The 17,816-nt window shown below is 47.8% G+C and overlaps 1 protein-coding gene across 2 annotated transcripts in view; it reads right to left on the bottom strand.

Moving 5' to 3' along the window:
* Nucleotides 1-413: 413 nt before the first annotated feature.
* The window catches only part of stim1b (stromal interaction molecule 1b), a 198,077-nt gene continuing 180,674 nt past the window's right edge, over nucleotides 414-17,816 (bottom strand). The window contains exons 10-13 of one of the 2 annotated variants that reach the window (XM_059963541.1): nucleotides 15,958-16,193; nucleotides 11,387-11,467; nucleotides 6,621-6,690; nucleotides 414-1,581 (exon numbers count right to left, since the gene is read on the bottom strand). In XM_059963541.1, the coding sequence (XP_059819524.1) occupies nucleotides 1,002-1,581; nucleotides 6,621-6,690; nucleotides 11,387-11,467; nucleotides 15,958-16,193 (967 nt within the window). In that variant the 3' untranslated portion in view covers nucleotides 414-1,001. The remainder of the gene's footprint in view (nucleotides 1,582-6,620; nucleotides 6,691-11,386; nucleotides 11,468-15,957; nucleotides 16,194-17,816) is intronic. The other variant, XM_059963542.1, reaches the window with a different exon arrangement.

The following is a 17,816-nucleotide window of genomic DNA, read 5'->3' as shown; positions in this document are numbered from 1 at the left end:
TGAGAGTGTGGGAGTGAGGGTGAGGGAGTGACAGTGCAGGAGTGAGGGTAAGAGTGTGGGAGTGAGGGTGAGGGAGTGACAGTGTGGGAGTGAGGGTGAGAGTGTGGGAGTGAGGTGAGGGAGTGACAGTGTGGGAGTGAGGGTGAGAGTGTGGGAGTGAGGGTGAGGGAGTGACAGTGCAGGAGTGATGCAGTGTGGGAGTGAGGGTGAGAGTGTGGGAGTGAGGGTGAGGGAGTGACAGTGTAGGAGTGAGGGTGAGAGTGTGGGAGTGAGGGTGAGGGAGTGACAGTGCAGGAGTGATGCAGTGTGGGAGTGAGGGTGAGAGTGTGGGAGTGAGGTGAGGGAGTGACAGTGTAGGAGTGAGGGTGAGAGTGTGGGAGTGAGGGTGAGGGAGTGACAGTGTGTATTATACATGGTGATGGCTGGGTGAGCCAATGGGTCCTACCCTTGATCTGGATTCAGTACAGCCTGAGGAGGTATGAGCATGGGGGTTTTGCAGCCTCCAGCACTGCTCATCAATCTGCAACTTCAGTGAACAAAGCTGAGGATTGAGTAGGGCAGATCACCCCCCCAACCGGCATGTCCCACGGAGGACAGGTAAGCAAGCTGCCAGGCTAGTCTGAAACGCTTCTCCCTTGGTTACTCATCTTCAAATGTTAGTCAAAGCTCCCAGAGGGGTGTTTTTTGCTTTTGTTTTTTTGCGGAAGCTTGCACGTGCATTACTGGTCTGATGCAGCTCAGGCTTTGGGGGCGCGGAGGGGATGGACACTAGCACTGCATGCAGCAAGATTGGGGAGAGGGTGGGAGGGCCCACACAGCACGAAGCCCTCACTGCTCTAGCCACCGGAATAGGAACACCAGTCTGTAAAATAAATAAGATTAAATAAAATCCACTCCCTGGGAACAGAGGCCGCTAACAAATCACTTTGGCCAGGGCCTGGGTGGGGCCTCTCCCAGTTCAGATTCGGCTGGCTCACCACGCCTTCCCCGCCCGTCCTGGTCTATTTGTTCTTCTTCTTGAAGAGTTTGAAGCCGGGCTTCTTCTTGCCGGGGTTGGGCTCCGTTTCCTCGCCGGTCGATGTACTGTCCTCCTCCATCGGGGATTTTCTGGAGGCCAGCTGCGGGATCTTGGTGATCTTGGCTCCGTTCCTGCCGTCGGCAGCCGGGGCCTCAGGCTCAGTGGAGCTGGGGCTGAGGGAGCGCGATGACTCGGACGGGCTGATGGCCGACCCCTCGGTCCCCCGGTGGATCTCACCCAGGCTGGCTGACTTCTCCAGACCTCGGCCGGAGTAGGGCGGCCGGCTGCCCACGGGACTGTCCGAGATGCCCTCGGAGTACATGCTGCTGAGTGAGTCACCCTGCTTGCTGCTGCCATTCGGGCTGGGGGTATTTAAGTCCAAGGCCGTGCTCGGTGAAGGGGCGATCTCCTCCGTCAGTTTCAGCAGGCAGGAAGGCTTGGACAGCATTGACCGTGACCCGGAGCTGTGTGGCAGGCTGCCTGGAGAGCCCGACGAAGCAGGAAGGCGCTGCAGATCACTGCACTGAGAAATGGAAGACTCTGAATCGGAATGGTTTAAATCCCTGTGGGAAGAGAATGGGAGGGTGCATTAGGCCCACACACATCACCTTTCATGCCACGATGCTAATTAACACCCGTAAGCGGAATGGTTTAAGTCCCTGTGGGAGGAGAATGGGAGGGTGCATCTCCCATGACGACACAAATGAGATGGTCAGCACAGAGCAGAGGCCAACTGTCTGACCACCGACCATCCATCAGGACTGTGGCACAGGACGTCAATCCGGCCAGAGGCCATGCTTCAGGAAGCAACAGCTTTTACTCTCAGCTACAACGTTAGCTGACTGGAGGGTGTGTGAAGAAAGTGACTTCACACCTTGGGGAGTCTGACACAGACCACTTACCGAGCAGAGAGGACATGCTCCCTCTCTCTCAGGCACAGATAGTCACGTGTCTTTATTCTGAAACACAAATTCCTCAATCTCCTTACAACAAATCCTCAAATCCTTACAATTCTTACTTTGAGATTATGAATGAATGCCAAGTTGTTTCTTTGAAGAACCTCTTCCTTGCTTGGGACATATTAATCCCAACCCTCCTTAATGCACAAATCCACACTGAAACTCGGCTGACTTGTGACAAGCGACGTCTCGTGGGTCGGAGGTTCAGTGGGGAATGCTGCAGTAAACCTTGCTCAGGCGACTGTATTCACTGTTATTTGGTGACTCCCCACACAAAGCCACTGGAGGTCGCAGGACCCCACGCCATCAGCCTGGGGGCAAGGCCAGGCTCAGCCTCACTGATCAGGGAGAACATGGCTACCTCGTTGGAGGTTAGAAGAATGAAGGGGAATCTCAGTGAAGCATATCAAATGTTGAAAGTCCTAGACAAGAGTGAATGGGGAGAGGATGTTTCCTATAGTGGGGGAGTTAGGACCAAGGGCACACTCTCAGAACAAAGATGAGAAGGAATTTCTTCAGCCAAAAGGTGGCATTCATTACCACAGACAGCAGTGGAGCCCAAGTTTTGGGAACATTTAAAGTGGAGGTTGATAGGTTTTTGGTTAGTCAGAGTGTCAAGAGTTATGGGGAGAAAGCAAGAGAGTGGTATTGAGAGGGAACGTAAACCAGTCATGATGGAATGGCAGAGCAGACTCAAAGTGCTGGTTCCACTCAGGGAGCAGACAATGGCTGTCGGGCAGAGGGGATTTACCTTAGGCAGAACTCCTGATAGGAACCAGTGGCCTCCAGCAGGAAGCCGCAAATGGAATTTACCTGTCGCACTTTGGGAGGGCAAACCAAGATAGGACAGTAGGGCACTGAGGAATGTGGTACAACCTAGGGATCTAGGAATACAGTTCCATACTCCTTGAGAATAGTCACAGGTAGATACGGTCATAACACATTGACCATAAATCAGAGTATTGTGTATAGGAGATGAGATGTTATGTTGAAGTTGTATAAGATATTATTGATCCCAAATATGGACTATTGTGTGCAGTTCTGGGCAACTATCTACAGGAAAAATATCAATAAGATTCAAGGAGTACAGAGAAAATTTACAAGGATATTGCCAGGACTTGAGGACCTAAGGTTAGGAATTTATTTCCTGGAGCTTGGAAGATTAAGGTGCGATTTGATAAAGGTAAACAAAATTATTAGGGGTTTAGGTAAGGTAAGTGCAAGCAGACTTTTTTCTCTGAGGTTGGGTGAGACTAGAACTAGAGGTCATGGGTTAAGGGTGAAAGGTGAAATGTTTAAGGGCAACATGGGGGGAACTTCTTCACTCAGAGGGTGGTGAGAGTGTTGAATGAGATGGTGGATATGGGTTAAATGTCAACAGTTAAGTGAAATTTGGATAGTACATGGATTGGAGGGATATGGGGGACTATGGTTTGGTGAGACTAGGCAGAGTGGATCATATGGACCGAAGGGCTTGTTTCTGTGCTGTAGTGTTCGATGGGTGGAGAACAGCCCGAGGTGGTGAACTGGGAAATAAATCTCTGGGAGAGAGCTGGGAACTTGGGAGTGAGAGCCTGGTGTGACCCTCTGCTCACTCAGTTAATGTGCCTAGTTCATCACCGGCACCCATCCTCGTACTTATCCAAATTGATCTTAAATGTTGAAATCAAACCTGCATCCACCAGTTCCGTTGGCAGCTGAGTGAAGAAACTCCCCTTGGGGGGGGAGGAAGCAGCAGAGAAATGTGGAAAGCAAAGTGAAGACTGTGAAACAGACGAGAGAGGGCCACAGGAAGCCAGAAGGGGGCGAACAGCATGAAGGGAGAGGCCGGAGGGCAAAGAGTGACACGAGGAGGTGAAAAGTGAAACTATCAGCTCCTGGTGAGAGTGGCAGAGGCAGGGCTCACCGGTGAGACGACTCAAGATCCAGCAGCAACAGCGATTAGTGCAGGAGCAGATGCCCAGGAACCTACCCACTCAATGCAGAAGGATCAGGCGGGGCAACAGGGCAGTATTGAAAGAGTGAGAATGAATATTTTTATTTTATTTTGTTTAGAGAGGAAGTGCTGCACCACCCAGCACCCCACCTATTTAACCCCATCCTAATCACAGGGCAGTTTACAATCACCAATTAACCTACTAACTGGTACGTCTTTGGACCGTGGGAGGAAACCCACGTGCTCACTGGGAGAACGTACAAACTCTATTGAGCTGTAACAGTGTCGCACTAACTGCTATGCTGCCAGCTGACACAACGTCACACAGCCTCTGGAGACTCAGAGCCCGGCCTGACCCTCGCTGGTATTACACACACATGCACATTCTCCCAGTCATGGCTGCCATCTCCCAGGGCTCATCCTGTGGTCTCCAGGCTAATTGAAGCAGGGACAGGGAAAGAGGAAATAGTAAGAAATTGAATGGAGTTAGAGATGAGTAAAATGGCAAGGGTAGGCACACAATAAAACCAAAATCACACAGCAGCCAGTGCACACTAAACTGTGTAAGATTTCCAACTCCAACTCCACCACAAGACTGGATAACACCCAAACATCCAGAAACAGCAATGTAATCACTCCAGTCAATAACAAACGTACTCAAATACATACAGAGATGCAAACACTCACAAGCCCTGGAATACCCAGAATAAGAGATAGCTGAAAGCCAAACTACAGGAGTGAATCCACAGGTCAGGCAGCAACATGGAGGGAAATGAACCATCGACGTTTCAGATCGAGACTGTCCATTTCCCTGCACTGACGCTGACTGACCTGCTGAGTCCCTCTGGTCTTAACAGATGGTCCCCTGTGCAAATATACGCATAGAAACAGACACACACCAATCTTCAGCAGCTTCATAAAGGATATGCACTGAGGCTGTTTGCTTCCTGAAGGTTGGACGATGTTCAACCCCATTCATGACTCCTGTCCATACAGCACAACCTAGACATCAATCAGGCACGACCTCACAAGTAGTGATCAGCATCCACCCCTCCTCTGACTGAAGAAATTAGCCTCTCATATCCCACTTAAAACATTTCATCTTTCAACCTCAACTCCTCTAATCTCAGTGGAAACAGCCTACTTGCATCCACGCTACCCATACCCCTCAGAATCTCTACCAAATCTCCCCTCAATATTCCATGTTCTAGGGAATACAGTCCTAAGATACCCAATCTTTCCCAATAACTCAGGTCCTTAAGTCCCGGCAACATGATGATAAGTTTTCTCCGTGCTCTTTAAATCTTACTGAAAAGTTTCCTGTAGGAAGGTGACCAGAATTGCACACAATACTCCACATTTGAACTCACTAATGTATTGTACAAGTTCAACATAACATCCCGTCTCCTGTACTCAATACTTTGATTTATGAAGGCCGATGTGGCAAAAGCTTTCTTTACAATCCCCTCTACCTGTGACGCTGTGTTCAAGGAATTGTAGATCTATATTCCCAGATCCCTCTGTTCTAATGCAGTCCTCAATGCCCCACCCCTCACCATGCACTGCCCTACCCTGGCTGGTCCTCCCAAAGTGCAACACATCACACTTGTCTGCATTAGGTTCCATCTGCCATCTTTTCAGCTGCCTCAGATCCCACTGCAAGCTTTGGTATTCTTCCTACCTCTCCACTAGACCTCCAATCTCGGTCACCCACAAATCTGCTGATCCAGTTTCCCACACATCATCCTGATCACAAACAACAACAGACCCAGCACCGACACCACTAGTCACAGGCTCCACATCAGAGGTAACCATCTACCACCACTCTCTGGCTTCTCCTGCCAAGCCAGTGTCTAAACCAATTTACTACCCTGTCTTGAAGACCAAACGACTTAACATTCTTGAACACAAACACGAGGAAATCTGCAGATGCTGGAGATTCAAGCAACACACACAAAATGCTAGTGGAACGCAGCAGGCCAGGCAGCATCTATAGGGAGAACAGTTGATATTTTGGGCTGAGACCCTTTGTCAGGACTAGGCCCGATGAAGGGTCTCGGCCCGAAACATCGACTGTAGATGTTCCTATTGATGCTGTCTGACCTGCTGAGTTCTTCCAGCATTTTGTGTGTGTCACTCTGGATTTCCAGCTTCTGCAGAACCTCGTGTTTGGGATTCTCCCTCATCTGGTCTGCATGCTTTCTTTTAAACTTGACTTGCATGGCACACAAGGATCTTCCACTGATCTCAGTCCACCGGCAATCAAACAATAAGCTGGCTTTACCGACAATGCCCACATTCTGTGAGTGAACAGTGAAAAGACACAGTCACACAGTCACACAGACAGACAGACAGACAGACACACACACACACACACACACACACACCATCAGAGATCTTAAACAGCAGCTGAAGGTCAGAGCAAGCCAGGCAGGCAGGAAGAAAAGGAAACGAGCAGTACCCATGACTCCGAGTTCGCACACGGATTCCAGCGGTGACATCAGGAGGGGGGAGGTCATGAATGGTTTCCAGCGAAGGATAGTGGGAGAGGTGATGGAAGCAGGAGTGAGTGCAGGAGGAGGATAAGGTAGGTCCAAACACATCAGAACAGGGACACACATAGGAAAGGCTTTGCATACGGCGGAGAGATGCCCTGTTGCTCCACTGAAGAGATTCACTCTGGCCAGCATTAAAACCTTCTACCAACCTCTGTGAGCCAGCAGCATGCTGGGGGTCAACCTGGCGTTGGCGCACAGATGGGTGCACACTCAGGGACGCTGCAAGAAGAGAAGAAGCTGTTAGAACAAAGGAAACAATTCACATTCATATGGAGGGAGGAAAGGGAGATGTGTGAAGGGTGGCACAGTAGCATAGCAGAAGTAGCGTAGCAGTCAACGTAATGCTGTGCACGGCCAGCAATCGGAGTTCAATTCCAGCCGCTGTCTGTAAGGAAGTTGTATGTTCTCCCCGTGACCACATGGATTTCCTCTGAGTGCTCTGGTTTCATTGTACCAGTTAGGGCTAGTGAGTTGTGGGCATGCAATGTTGATGCCGGAAGAATGGAGACAATTATGGGCTGTCCCCAGGACAGCCCTTGGACTGTGCCAGTCATTGAGGCAAATGGCACGTTTTGTGGTGTTTTGAAGTTTCACTGTGCATGTGACAAACAAAGTTAATACTTAATGCTGGGAGTCTCCAGTGCCCGTGAGGCAGGGCACTCGGCTGCAGCCAGGAGCAGATAACTGGGTGGCTCACCGCAGCCTGAGGGGGGCAGGGAGCTGTCAGCTGAACAAAGCCAACCTTGGCCCTTGGCGAGCAGGACCTTGGGCAAAGGGGCAAATTCCCTGCTATTGACCTAAACACGCTGTGCAAACAATGACAGGAGCAAGCTGAAGGATTATTAGACATGGTTGTGCAAAAGCTTCCACACAACAGGAGTGGTACTGGGCAGGCTGTGGAGGGACAGCTGTTAGCAAAAAAAAGTTAGATCAGTGGCAAGGACACCTTCAACCGCATTTCAGGGACTGACCAAACGTGCTTGTGACAAGAGTGGAAAGAAGGGGGGGGGGGAAGGTGAAGGTGGAAATGGGTGTGAGGGGAAGTTGTAGAAGAGGGAACGGAGGTCAGAGAGAGAGATGGGGGTGGGATGGAAAGGAGAGGGAAGGGAGAGTGAGTCGGAGTTGAGAAGGTCTGAAGGAGAAGGGAAGAGAGCAGATTGGACACATGCCTCTATAGTGATCACTCCACATATTACTGAGAGCAGTGCTGTTCCCGGGATGCAGCAGCAGTTTCCTGAACTCATCTCACGAGTTCCTGCAGAGCGGATACAGTGATGCTTTGAGAAACTGACTGATCCTGAAAGGGGGTTTGATGTGTCCAGGATGCGGAGGTTAGTTTCAGATCAGAGGAAGTAGGTGCGGGTGTTGGAAGGGGCTGGGTAATCAGTTGCATGGAGGGACTCTGCCTTTCAGTACCTGTAGGTAGTGACTGAGCTCAGACACCTACTGGCCCATAGCTCTTCTGGCTCGATACCCACCCTCACTGAGGAATGACCTGCAATCTAATGGGCTTTGCAGCACATACCGAGTGTTCACTTTATGAAGTAGAAATGAACTAACGTCGAGATGATGACAGAGTTGTAATCTGCAGCAATAGGCCCTTTGGCCCATCACTTGCCCATCTACACCGTTTGCCCAAACTGAGCCCATTACCTAGCCCCTGCCAATCAAAATGCCTCTGAAAAGCAGTGAATGTACTTCATTCCACTGCCTCGTCTGGCAGCAAGTTCGAGGTTTCAATTACTCTGTTGACTAAAAACTTTCCCCTCAAAATGCTCTTTAAAGCTCCTTCCTTTAAACCTTGTATTCAGTATTTACTGTATGTCTCTCATAATCCTACATTAGGCCACCCCTCAGCCTAGGGAAAACATGCCTAGCCTATTCAATCACTCCCCATAACATAAGTTCATAATGCCATAAGACATAGGAGCAGAAATAGGCCATCTGGCCCATCGAGTCTGCTCCGCCATTTAATCATGGCTAATCCTTTTTTTTCCTCCTCCTCGATTCCAGTTCTCGGCCTTCTTCCCATAACCTTTGATGCCATGCCCATTCAAGAACCTATCAATCTCTGCCTTAAATACACCCAACGACCCGGCCTCCACAGCTGCACGTGAGAACATATTCCACAAATTCACCACCCTTGGGCTACAGAAATTTTTCCGCATCTCTGTTTTGAAAGGGTGCCCCTCTATCCTGAGGATGTGCCCCCTTGTCCTGGACTCTCCCACCATGGGAAACTTCCTTTCCATATCTACTCTGTCTAGGCCTTTCAACATTCGGAAGATTTCAATGAGATCTCCCTCATCCTTCTGAATTCCAGTGACCCAGAGTCATCAAACATTCCTCGTATGATAACTCTTTCATTCCTGGAATCATCCTTCTGAACCTCCTCTGGACCCTCTCCAATGCCAGCACATCCTTTCTAAGATAAGGGGCCTAAAACTGCTCAAAATACTCCAAGTGAGGCCTCAGCATCACATTCTTGCTCTTGTATTCTAGACCTCTTGAAATGAATACTAACGTGGCATTTGCCTTCCTCACCACCAACTTCCCTGCAAGTTAACCTTCAGGGTGTTCTGCACAAGGACTCCCAAGTCCCTCTGCACCTCAGATTCTTGGACTTTCTCCCTGTTTAGAAATAGTCCGCACATTTATTTCTAATACCAAAGTGCATGACCATGTATTTTCCAACACTGTATTTCATTTGCCACTTTTTTGCCCGTTCTGCTAATCTGTCTGTCCTTCTGCATCTTACCTGTTTCCTCAATACTACCTGCCCCTCCACTAATCTTCATATCATCTGCAAACTTGGCAACAAAGCCATCGATTCCATCATCTTAATCATTGATATACAGCATAAAAAGAACTGGTCCCAACATCAGCCCCTGCGGAACATCACCAGTCACTGGCAACCAACCAGAAAAGGATCCTTTTATTTGCACTCGCTGCCTCCTACCAATCAGCCAATGTTCTAACCATGTTAGTAACTTTCCTGTAATACCATGGGCTCTTAACTTGGTAAGCAGCCTCATGTGTGGCACCTTGTCAAAGGCCTTCTGAAAGTGCAAATATACAACATCCCTTTATCTATCCTATTTGTAATCTCCTCAAAGAATTCCAACAGGTTTGTCAGGCAGGGTTTTCCCTGAAGGAAACCATGCTGACTTTATCCTGTCTTGTCCTGTGTCACCAAGTTCTCCATCTCGGGCAACATACCGGCCACTGTCTGCACTGTCTCCAGTGTAGCCATATTTCTCATATGAAGTGGTGAATAGAACTGCAAACAATACTCCAAAATTTGTCCTCACTACTGTATTTTATAACTTCAATAATTTCTTCAATTTAGAATCTCAACTCAAGGACCAGACCTATCCTTCTGCATAATTATCTTGAAACTAATGGCCTTGTGATCACTGGATGCAAAGTGTTGCACCACACAAACTTCTGACACCTGCCCTGTCTCACTCCCTAACAGGAAATCTACTATCACACTCTCTCTAGTTGGGACTTTATGTACTGATGAAGGAAACTTTCTTGAACACATTTGACAAACTCTATCCCATCTAGTCCTTTTACAGTATGGGAGTCCCAGTCAGTATGCAGAAAGTTAAAATCACCTACTGTAACAACCTGATGTTCCTTACAACAGTGTGCAAGCTCTCTACAAATTTGCTCCTCTAAATCCTGCTGACCACTGGGCGGTCGATAATATATTCCCATTAATGTGGCCATCCCTTTCTATCCCCCAGAATAGCCTCAGTTGATGATCTCTCCAGTGGGTCCTGTCGAAGCACTGCCATACCACCCCTCCTGCTCTATCATGTCTAGGCAACTGAATCCCGGAATGCTGAATTGCCAGTCCAGCCCCTCCTGCAACTGAGACACTAATGGCTACGATATCATTATTTCACATGTTGATCCATGCCCAAAGCTCATCCACATTTCCTACAATACTTCCTGCATTGAAAAATATGGAGCTCAGAACATTAATCCTACCTTTACCTTTCCACTGCTGACATTGTATGTGGGCATAAGAACCTTCTCCAAAACCTCTCCACTGGTTGCCATCCCCCGCAACTCTAGTTTAAACTAACACCATCCCCCCATACAGTACTAACAAACCTTCCTGTACAGGTGCAAACTATCCCTTCAGTACAGGTCCCATCTTGACTAGAAGACAGCCCAGTGATTGAAAAATCTGGAGTCTTCTCTCCTACACCAATCCCTTAGCCACAAATTTAACTGTATGATTGGTCTTCCTAGTTCTGGTCTCACTAGCACGTGGCACGGGTAGCAATCCTGAGATCATAACTCCGGACATTCAGTCCTTTAACTTAGCATCAAACTCCCTGAACTCACTTTGCAGGACCTTGTCACCTGCTCCTACCATCCCATTGTACTGACATGGACGACAACCTCTGGCTGCTCACCCACCCACTTAAGAATGCTGAGGACTCAATTTGAGATGTCCCTGTCCCTGGCATCCAGGAGACTATATACATTCCAGGAATCTCATACTTGTCCGTAGAACCTCACGTCTGTTCTCTTAACCACTGAATCTCCTATCACTATAGCATTAAACCTTCTTCAACCAGCTTTGTTGATCTCCACTCTTACCAATCATTCCATCTCTGTCATCTTCTCCTTTCCCGACTTCTTAATGACTGAACTCAGATTCTACTAGAGCCCAGGAGCAATGGTCAACTGGATCAGTCTGGACTTGGCGAGTGAGCTAGCTGTTGTGAAAGGTTGGTGCCTGACCCATTAGCCTGAATGAAGGGAAGCTCTTCATCACACTGTCCATTCTGGCAGCTCAGTCATTACCAACAAAGAGGTAAACAGCAGTACAGCATGCCCTGCGATTGGTGAGTGTCAGTGGTGACAAAGAAACAGAACATATGTAATCTCAAACCAGTGGAACTCCATGTTGACAGATTGTCCAGGGGTGTCCTGGAGCGATCAGTGGCTCTGTGATCCATTAACCATGCCATATCTGGTCCCAGACAATCCGTGAAAAGAAACAGGAAAATATACAAAACAATCAGCACAGCCTCATATGCAAACACAAATGCCGTGGAACAGAAAGACTACAAAAAATAAGTGGATAAAGCTCAATTCCCCTTCAATTGATTCCACCTCCAACTGGTAAAACACAATCAGTAGCTGTGTCACAGAAATATAGAAAACCTACAGCACAATACAGGCCCTTTGGCCCACAAAGCTGTGCCGAACATGTCCTAACCTTAGAAATTATCTAGGGTTACCCATATTTTTCTGAGCTCCATGTACCTGTCCAGGAGTCTCTTAAAAGACCTTGTCGTATCTGCCTCCATCACCACCGCTGGCAGGCCATTCCACACACTCACCGCTCTCTGAGTAAAAAATTTACCCCTGACATCTCCTCTGTACCTACTTCCAAGCAGCTTAAATCTGTGCCCTTTCATGTTAGCCATCTCGGCCTTCGGGAAAAAGCCTCTGACTATCCACACGATCAATGCTTCATCATCTTATACACCTCTTTCAGGTCACCTCTCAATCTCTTCTGCTCGAAGGAAAAAAGGCTGAGTTCACTCACCCTGTTCTCATAAGACATGCTCCCCAATCCAGGCAACATCCTTGTAAATCTCTTCTGCACCCTTTCTGTAGTTTCCACATCCTTTCTGTAGTGAGGCGACCAGAACTGAGCACAGCACTCCAAGAGGGGTCAGACCAGGGTCCTATATAGCTGCAACGTTACCTCTCACCTCTCGGCTCCTAAACTCAGTTTCATGGTTGATGAAGACCAAGGTACTGTATGCCTTCTTAACCACAGAGTCAACCTGCTGCAGCAGCTTTGAGCGTCCTATGTACTCGGACCCCAAGATCCCTCTGATCCTCCACATTACCAAGAAACTCACTGTTAATACTACATTCTGCCATCAATTTTGACCTACTAAAATGAACCACCTCACACTTATCTGGGTTGAATTCCATCTGCCACTTCTCAGCCCAGTTTTGCATCCTATCAATGTCCCGCTGTAACCTCTGACAGCCCTCCACACTATCCACAATACCCCCAACCTTTGTGTCATCAGCATATTTACTAACCCATCTCTCCACTTCATCATCCAGGTCATTTTTAAAAATCACTAAGAGTAAGGATCCCAGAACAGATCCCTGAGGCACACAACTAGTCACTGGCTTCCTTGCAGAATATGACCCATCTACAATCAGTCTTTGCCTTCTGTGGGCAAGCCAGTTCTGGATCCACAAAGCAATGTCCCCTTGGATCCTATGCCTCCTTACTTTCTCAATAAGCCTTGCATGGGGTACCTTATCAAATGCCTTGCTGAAATCCATATACACTACATCTACTGCTCTACCTTCATCAATGTGTTTAGTCACATCCTCAAAAAATTCAATATGAGTTGTAAGGCACAACCTGCCTTTCACAAAACCATGCTGACTATTCCTAATCATATTATGCTTCTCCAAATGTTCATAAATCCTGCCTCTCAGGATCTTCTCCATCAACTTGCCAACCAGTGAGGTAAGACTCACTGGTCTATAATTTCCTGGGCTATCTCTACTCCCTTTCTTGTATAAAGGAACAACATTTGCAACCCTCCAATCCTCCGAAACCTCTCCCATATCCATTGATGATGCAAAGATCATTGCCAGAGGCTCAGCAATTTCCTCCCTCGCCTTCCACAGCAGCCTGGGGTACATATTGTCCGGTCCTGGTAGTCTGGGGTATATCTCATCCGGTCCGCCACAGATCGCATCCTGTTTTGACCAGCCAAACATGGTCAGTGGCTCTATCCCCAACAGATCCGTTCCCCCTCTGGCGGGACAAGCACAGTCATCAGCTCTGTCCCACACAGATCGGTTCCTCCTTCGACCGGTCAAAGAAAGTCAGCAGCTCAACCCCCCAAAAACGGTTCCCTTCTGACCGTACAAACTCTGTCCCCTATAGACAGATTACCTTTCTGACTGGTCAAACACAGACAGCACCTCTGACCCCACAGATCGGTTCCCCCTCTGACCAGTCGAATAGTCAGCAGCTCTGTCCCACACAGACTAATTTCACCAATGATCAGTCAGTTGGGGCTCCCTGTGCTGGATTGAATTTTTTGAGGATGTGAGTAAACACATTGATGAAGGTTGAGCAGTAGATGTAGTGTATATGGATTTCAGCAAGGCATTTGACAAAGTACCCCAGGCAAAGCTTGTTGAGAAAGTAAGGAAGCATGGGATCCAAGGGGACCTTGCTTTGTGGATCCAGAACTGGCTTGCCCACAGAAGGCAAAGGGTGATTGTAGACGGGTTATATTCTGCATGGAGGTCGGTGACCAGTGGTGTGCCTCACAGATCTGTTCTGGGACCCTTACTCTTCGTGATTTTTATAAACGACTTGGATGAGGAAGTGAAGGGATGGGTTCATAAATTTACTGATGACACAAAGGTTGGAGGTGTTGTGGATAGTCTGGAGGGCTGTCAGAGGTTACAGCGGGACATTGATAGGATGCAAAACTGGGCTGAGAAGTGGCAGATGGAATTCAACCCAGATAAGTGTGAGGTGGTTCATTTTGGTAGGTCAAATATGACAACAGAATGTAGTGTTAATGGTAAGACTCTTGGCAGTGTGCAGGATCAGAGGGATCTTGAGGTCCGAGTCCATAGGACACTCAAAGCTGCTGCGCAGGCTGACTGTGTGGTTAAGGCAGGAAACGTTAGGTTTAAGAGCCAAGAGGTAATGTTGCAGCTACATAGGAGTCCACTCAGACCCCACTTGGAGTACTGTGCTCAGTTCTGGTTGCCTCACTACAGGAAGGATGTGGGAATTATAGAAAGGGTGCAGAGGAGATTTACAAGGGCATTGCTGGGATTGGGGAGCATGCCTTATGAGAAAATGTTGAGTGAACTCTGCCTTTTCTCCTTGGAGCGACGGAGGATGCGAGGTGATCTGATTGAGGTGTACTGGTGTCCCCCGCTTTCCGAACATTCGCTTTATGACACTTCACTTCTACGAGAAAAGACGCCCGCTTTAAACTTGTGTTTACCCCAAGAAAGACTACCATGACCGTGAAGCCTTGTGCAGGCAGGTGTGTACATGCGTGTACGTGCTGATTTTTTTCTACAATTCGATTTGACTCAATCTTCCCGATTCTGGTAAGTGAAACTACACTGTACATACCTTATATAGGCTGTGTATTTATCATATAATTCCTGTTTTTATTAAATGCTTGTGTTATTTTAGGTTTTATATGTTATTTGGTATGATTTGGTAGATTAATTTTTGGGTCTGGGAATGCTCAAAAGTTTTTCCCATATAAATGAATGGTAATTGCTTCTTTGCTTTACGACATTTCGGCTTACGAATGGTTTCACGGGAATGCTTTACCTTCGGATAGCGGGGGGAACCTGTACAAGATGATGAGAGGTATTGATCATGTGGATAGTACAGGCTTTTCTCTAGGGCTGAAATGGCTACCATGAGAGGGAAGAGTTTTAAGGTGCTTGGAAATAGATACAGAGGAGATGTCAGGGGTAAATATTTTACACAGAGAGTGGTGACTGCGTGGAATGGGCTGCCGGCAATGTGGTGGAGGTGGATATGATAGGGTCTTTTAAGAGACTCCTGGACAGGTACATGGAGCTTAGAAAAATAGAGGGCTATGGGTAACCCTAGGTAATTTCTAAAGTAAGTACATGTCCGGCACAGCATCGTGGGCCGAAGGGCCTGTATTGTGCTGTAGGTTTTCTATGTTCTATGATTCAGTCCTACTTATCAGGAACACCAGGCCTGACCATGGTCCAATGCCAGACCCAGAGTAATGCATCCAGCCCTTCCAAAATGAGCAATGAATGCAGCATCCCTTGACCCCTTCCGCTGGGGAATGTGACTGTCAGACTAAGGAACAAATATCATGTTCCAATTAACATGGTTAATATGAGGGGGCATAATTTTAAGACGACTGGGGTAAAGTATAGAGGTATGTCAGAGATAGGATTTTTACTCAGAATTGTGGGTGGATGGAACACGCTGCCTGGGGTGATAGGAGAGGCAGATACATTAGGGACATTTAAGAGGCTCTTAATTAGACACATGGATAACAGAAAAATGGAGGGCCATGTGGAAGGGAAGGGTTAGATTGATCTTAAGTGTTGAAAGGTCAGTACAGCATCATGGCCAAAGGGCCTGCACTGTTCTATATTTTAGTCCAAATTCACTGCCTGACGGGAATGCAGGAAAATGGGAGCAAGCTAACGTTGAGGAAGATGGTTAGAGAATGATCTGCACTGGAAGTGGTGGATACAGATTCAATGGGAATTCAATGGATGGGAGGGGTGTAGAGGGCAGGTCAATGGGACTAGGCACAGACTAGATGGGCCTAAAGGTTGTGGAGAGTCGAGCGAGATGGAGAATGTGGTGCTGAGTGAGCTTTAGCTTGGTTGTCTGTGCTGAAGTTCCTGGGGTAATTAACGAGACTAGTTACTTACATTGGAGTGTGACAGGGGTGACCAGCTCCTCTTCCATGTCATCCAGGTCATCAGTCAGAATGAAATGTGTTGGTGTGGACCTGCTCTGTCCAAGCCAGCTGGGATCCATGTTCAGTAACGAGTGGAGAGCACTGATGCCAGGATTGTTGACAATTTGAAACTTGCAGAGCACCTCGATCTGTTGCCAGCGATGGAGTCGCTCCCGCAGCGCAGCAGTAACCTCACTCAGAGACTGCCTGTGGAGGAAGGGATGCTGTGGATGCCATACCTCAGTCAACAGGCACGATGGACAAGCCCAGATATTTCTGCCAGGCGCTGACGTAACTCTGAACCTTTCTATTCCAGCCCAGAAACATTGACAGCACCTCAGATACAGAGTTCTCCACCTCAACAGTCCTTCTTGTTCAGCCTCTCATCTCTTTCACCCATCACCTCCCAGCTTCTAACTAATCCTACCTCCCCCCACACCTAGCCTCGGCCATCTTCTTACTTTGTCCCCAAGAGTGGAACGAGAAGAAGATAATGGGCTGGTGAGGAAAAGAGAAAGGAGCCAGAACGGAGCCCTCCTCCTTCACTTTTGCCCATGGTCCATTATCACATTCCTTTCTCCTCAACCCTTTACCACTTCTACGTATCACCTCCCAGCTTCATTTCCCCCTCCTCCACCAACCCATCTTTCCCTTCAAGTTCAATATATTATTATTCAACTGTACACATGCATGACGTTCCTCTGGACAAAGGTGCACAACCCAGTATATATAACTCACACACAACACATAAAGTAATATTACCACAAATAAATTAACAAATAATAGGGTGCAACTTGCATCAGAAGTTGAAAAGTAAACATATAACATGCTGATTCCAGGAATGAAAGAAAGGGTTTCATACGAGGAATGTTTAATGACTCTGGGCCTGTACTCTCTGGAATTCAGAAGGATGAGGTGGAATCTTATTGAAACCTTTAAAATGTTGAAAGGCCTAGACAGAGTAGATATGGAAAGGATGTTTCCCATGGTGGGAGAGTCCAGGACAAGAGGGCACAGCCTCAGGATAGAGGGGCGCCCTTTCCAAACAGAGATGCGGAGAAATTTCTTTAGCCATAGGATGGTGAATTTGTGGAATTTGTTGCCACATGCAGCTGTGGAGGCCAGGTCACTGGGTGTATCTAAAGCAGAGATTGATGGTTCCTGATTGGACACGGCATCAAAGGTTACGGGGAGGAGGCCAGAAACTGGGGTTGAGGAGGAGAAAAAAAAAGGATCAGCCATGATGGAATGGCGGAGCAGACTCAACGGGCCAGATGACCTAATTCTGCTCCTATGTCTTATGGTCTTATAATGGTGCTTCATACATAATGAAACCTGGGAGGTGGTAGGGAGTTCAGTAGTCTCATGGTCTGGAGGAAGAAGCTGTTTCTCATCCTAACAGTTCTTGTCCTAATGCTATTGTACCTCCTGCCTAATGGTAGGGGTCAAAGAGATTGTTGAATGGATGGGGGGGGGGGGAAATCATTGACAATGCTAAGGGTCCTGTGTATGCAGAGCACCTGACTAGTTTCTTGGATGGGTAGAAGAGAGACCCCAATGATCCTCCCTGCAGTCCAAATAACCCTCTGTAGGGACGCAGTCAGGTATCTTGTAACCTGTCAGCTATCACCTCCAGTATTTTGTGTGTGTTGCTCAGTCCCGGAAACCAAGAACCCAAAATATTCCCTTACATCTAGCCCCAATTTAGGAATAAAATGCCAGAGAAATTAGTGAGACAGAAAACTGATAAGTTCCAAGGAATTGTGATCTACGACTCAGAGGTGACGAAGGAGGCAGTGGACAGAACATAGAACAATACAGCACAGGAAC

The sequence above is a fragment of the Hypanus sabinus genome, chromosome 3 (assembly GCF_030144855.1).
Source record: "Hypanus sabinus isolate sHypSab1 chromosome 3, sHypSab1.hap1, whole genome shotgun sequence".
NCBI lineage: Eukaryota > Metazoa > Chordata > Chondrichthyes > Myliobatiformes > Dasyatidae > Hypanus > Hypanus sabinus.
The sequence above is the reverse complement of the archived record's forward strand: the minus strand, read 5'-3'. Positions and strand labels throughout refer to the sequence as shown.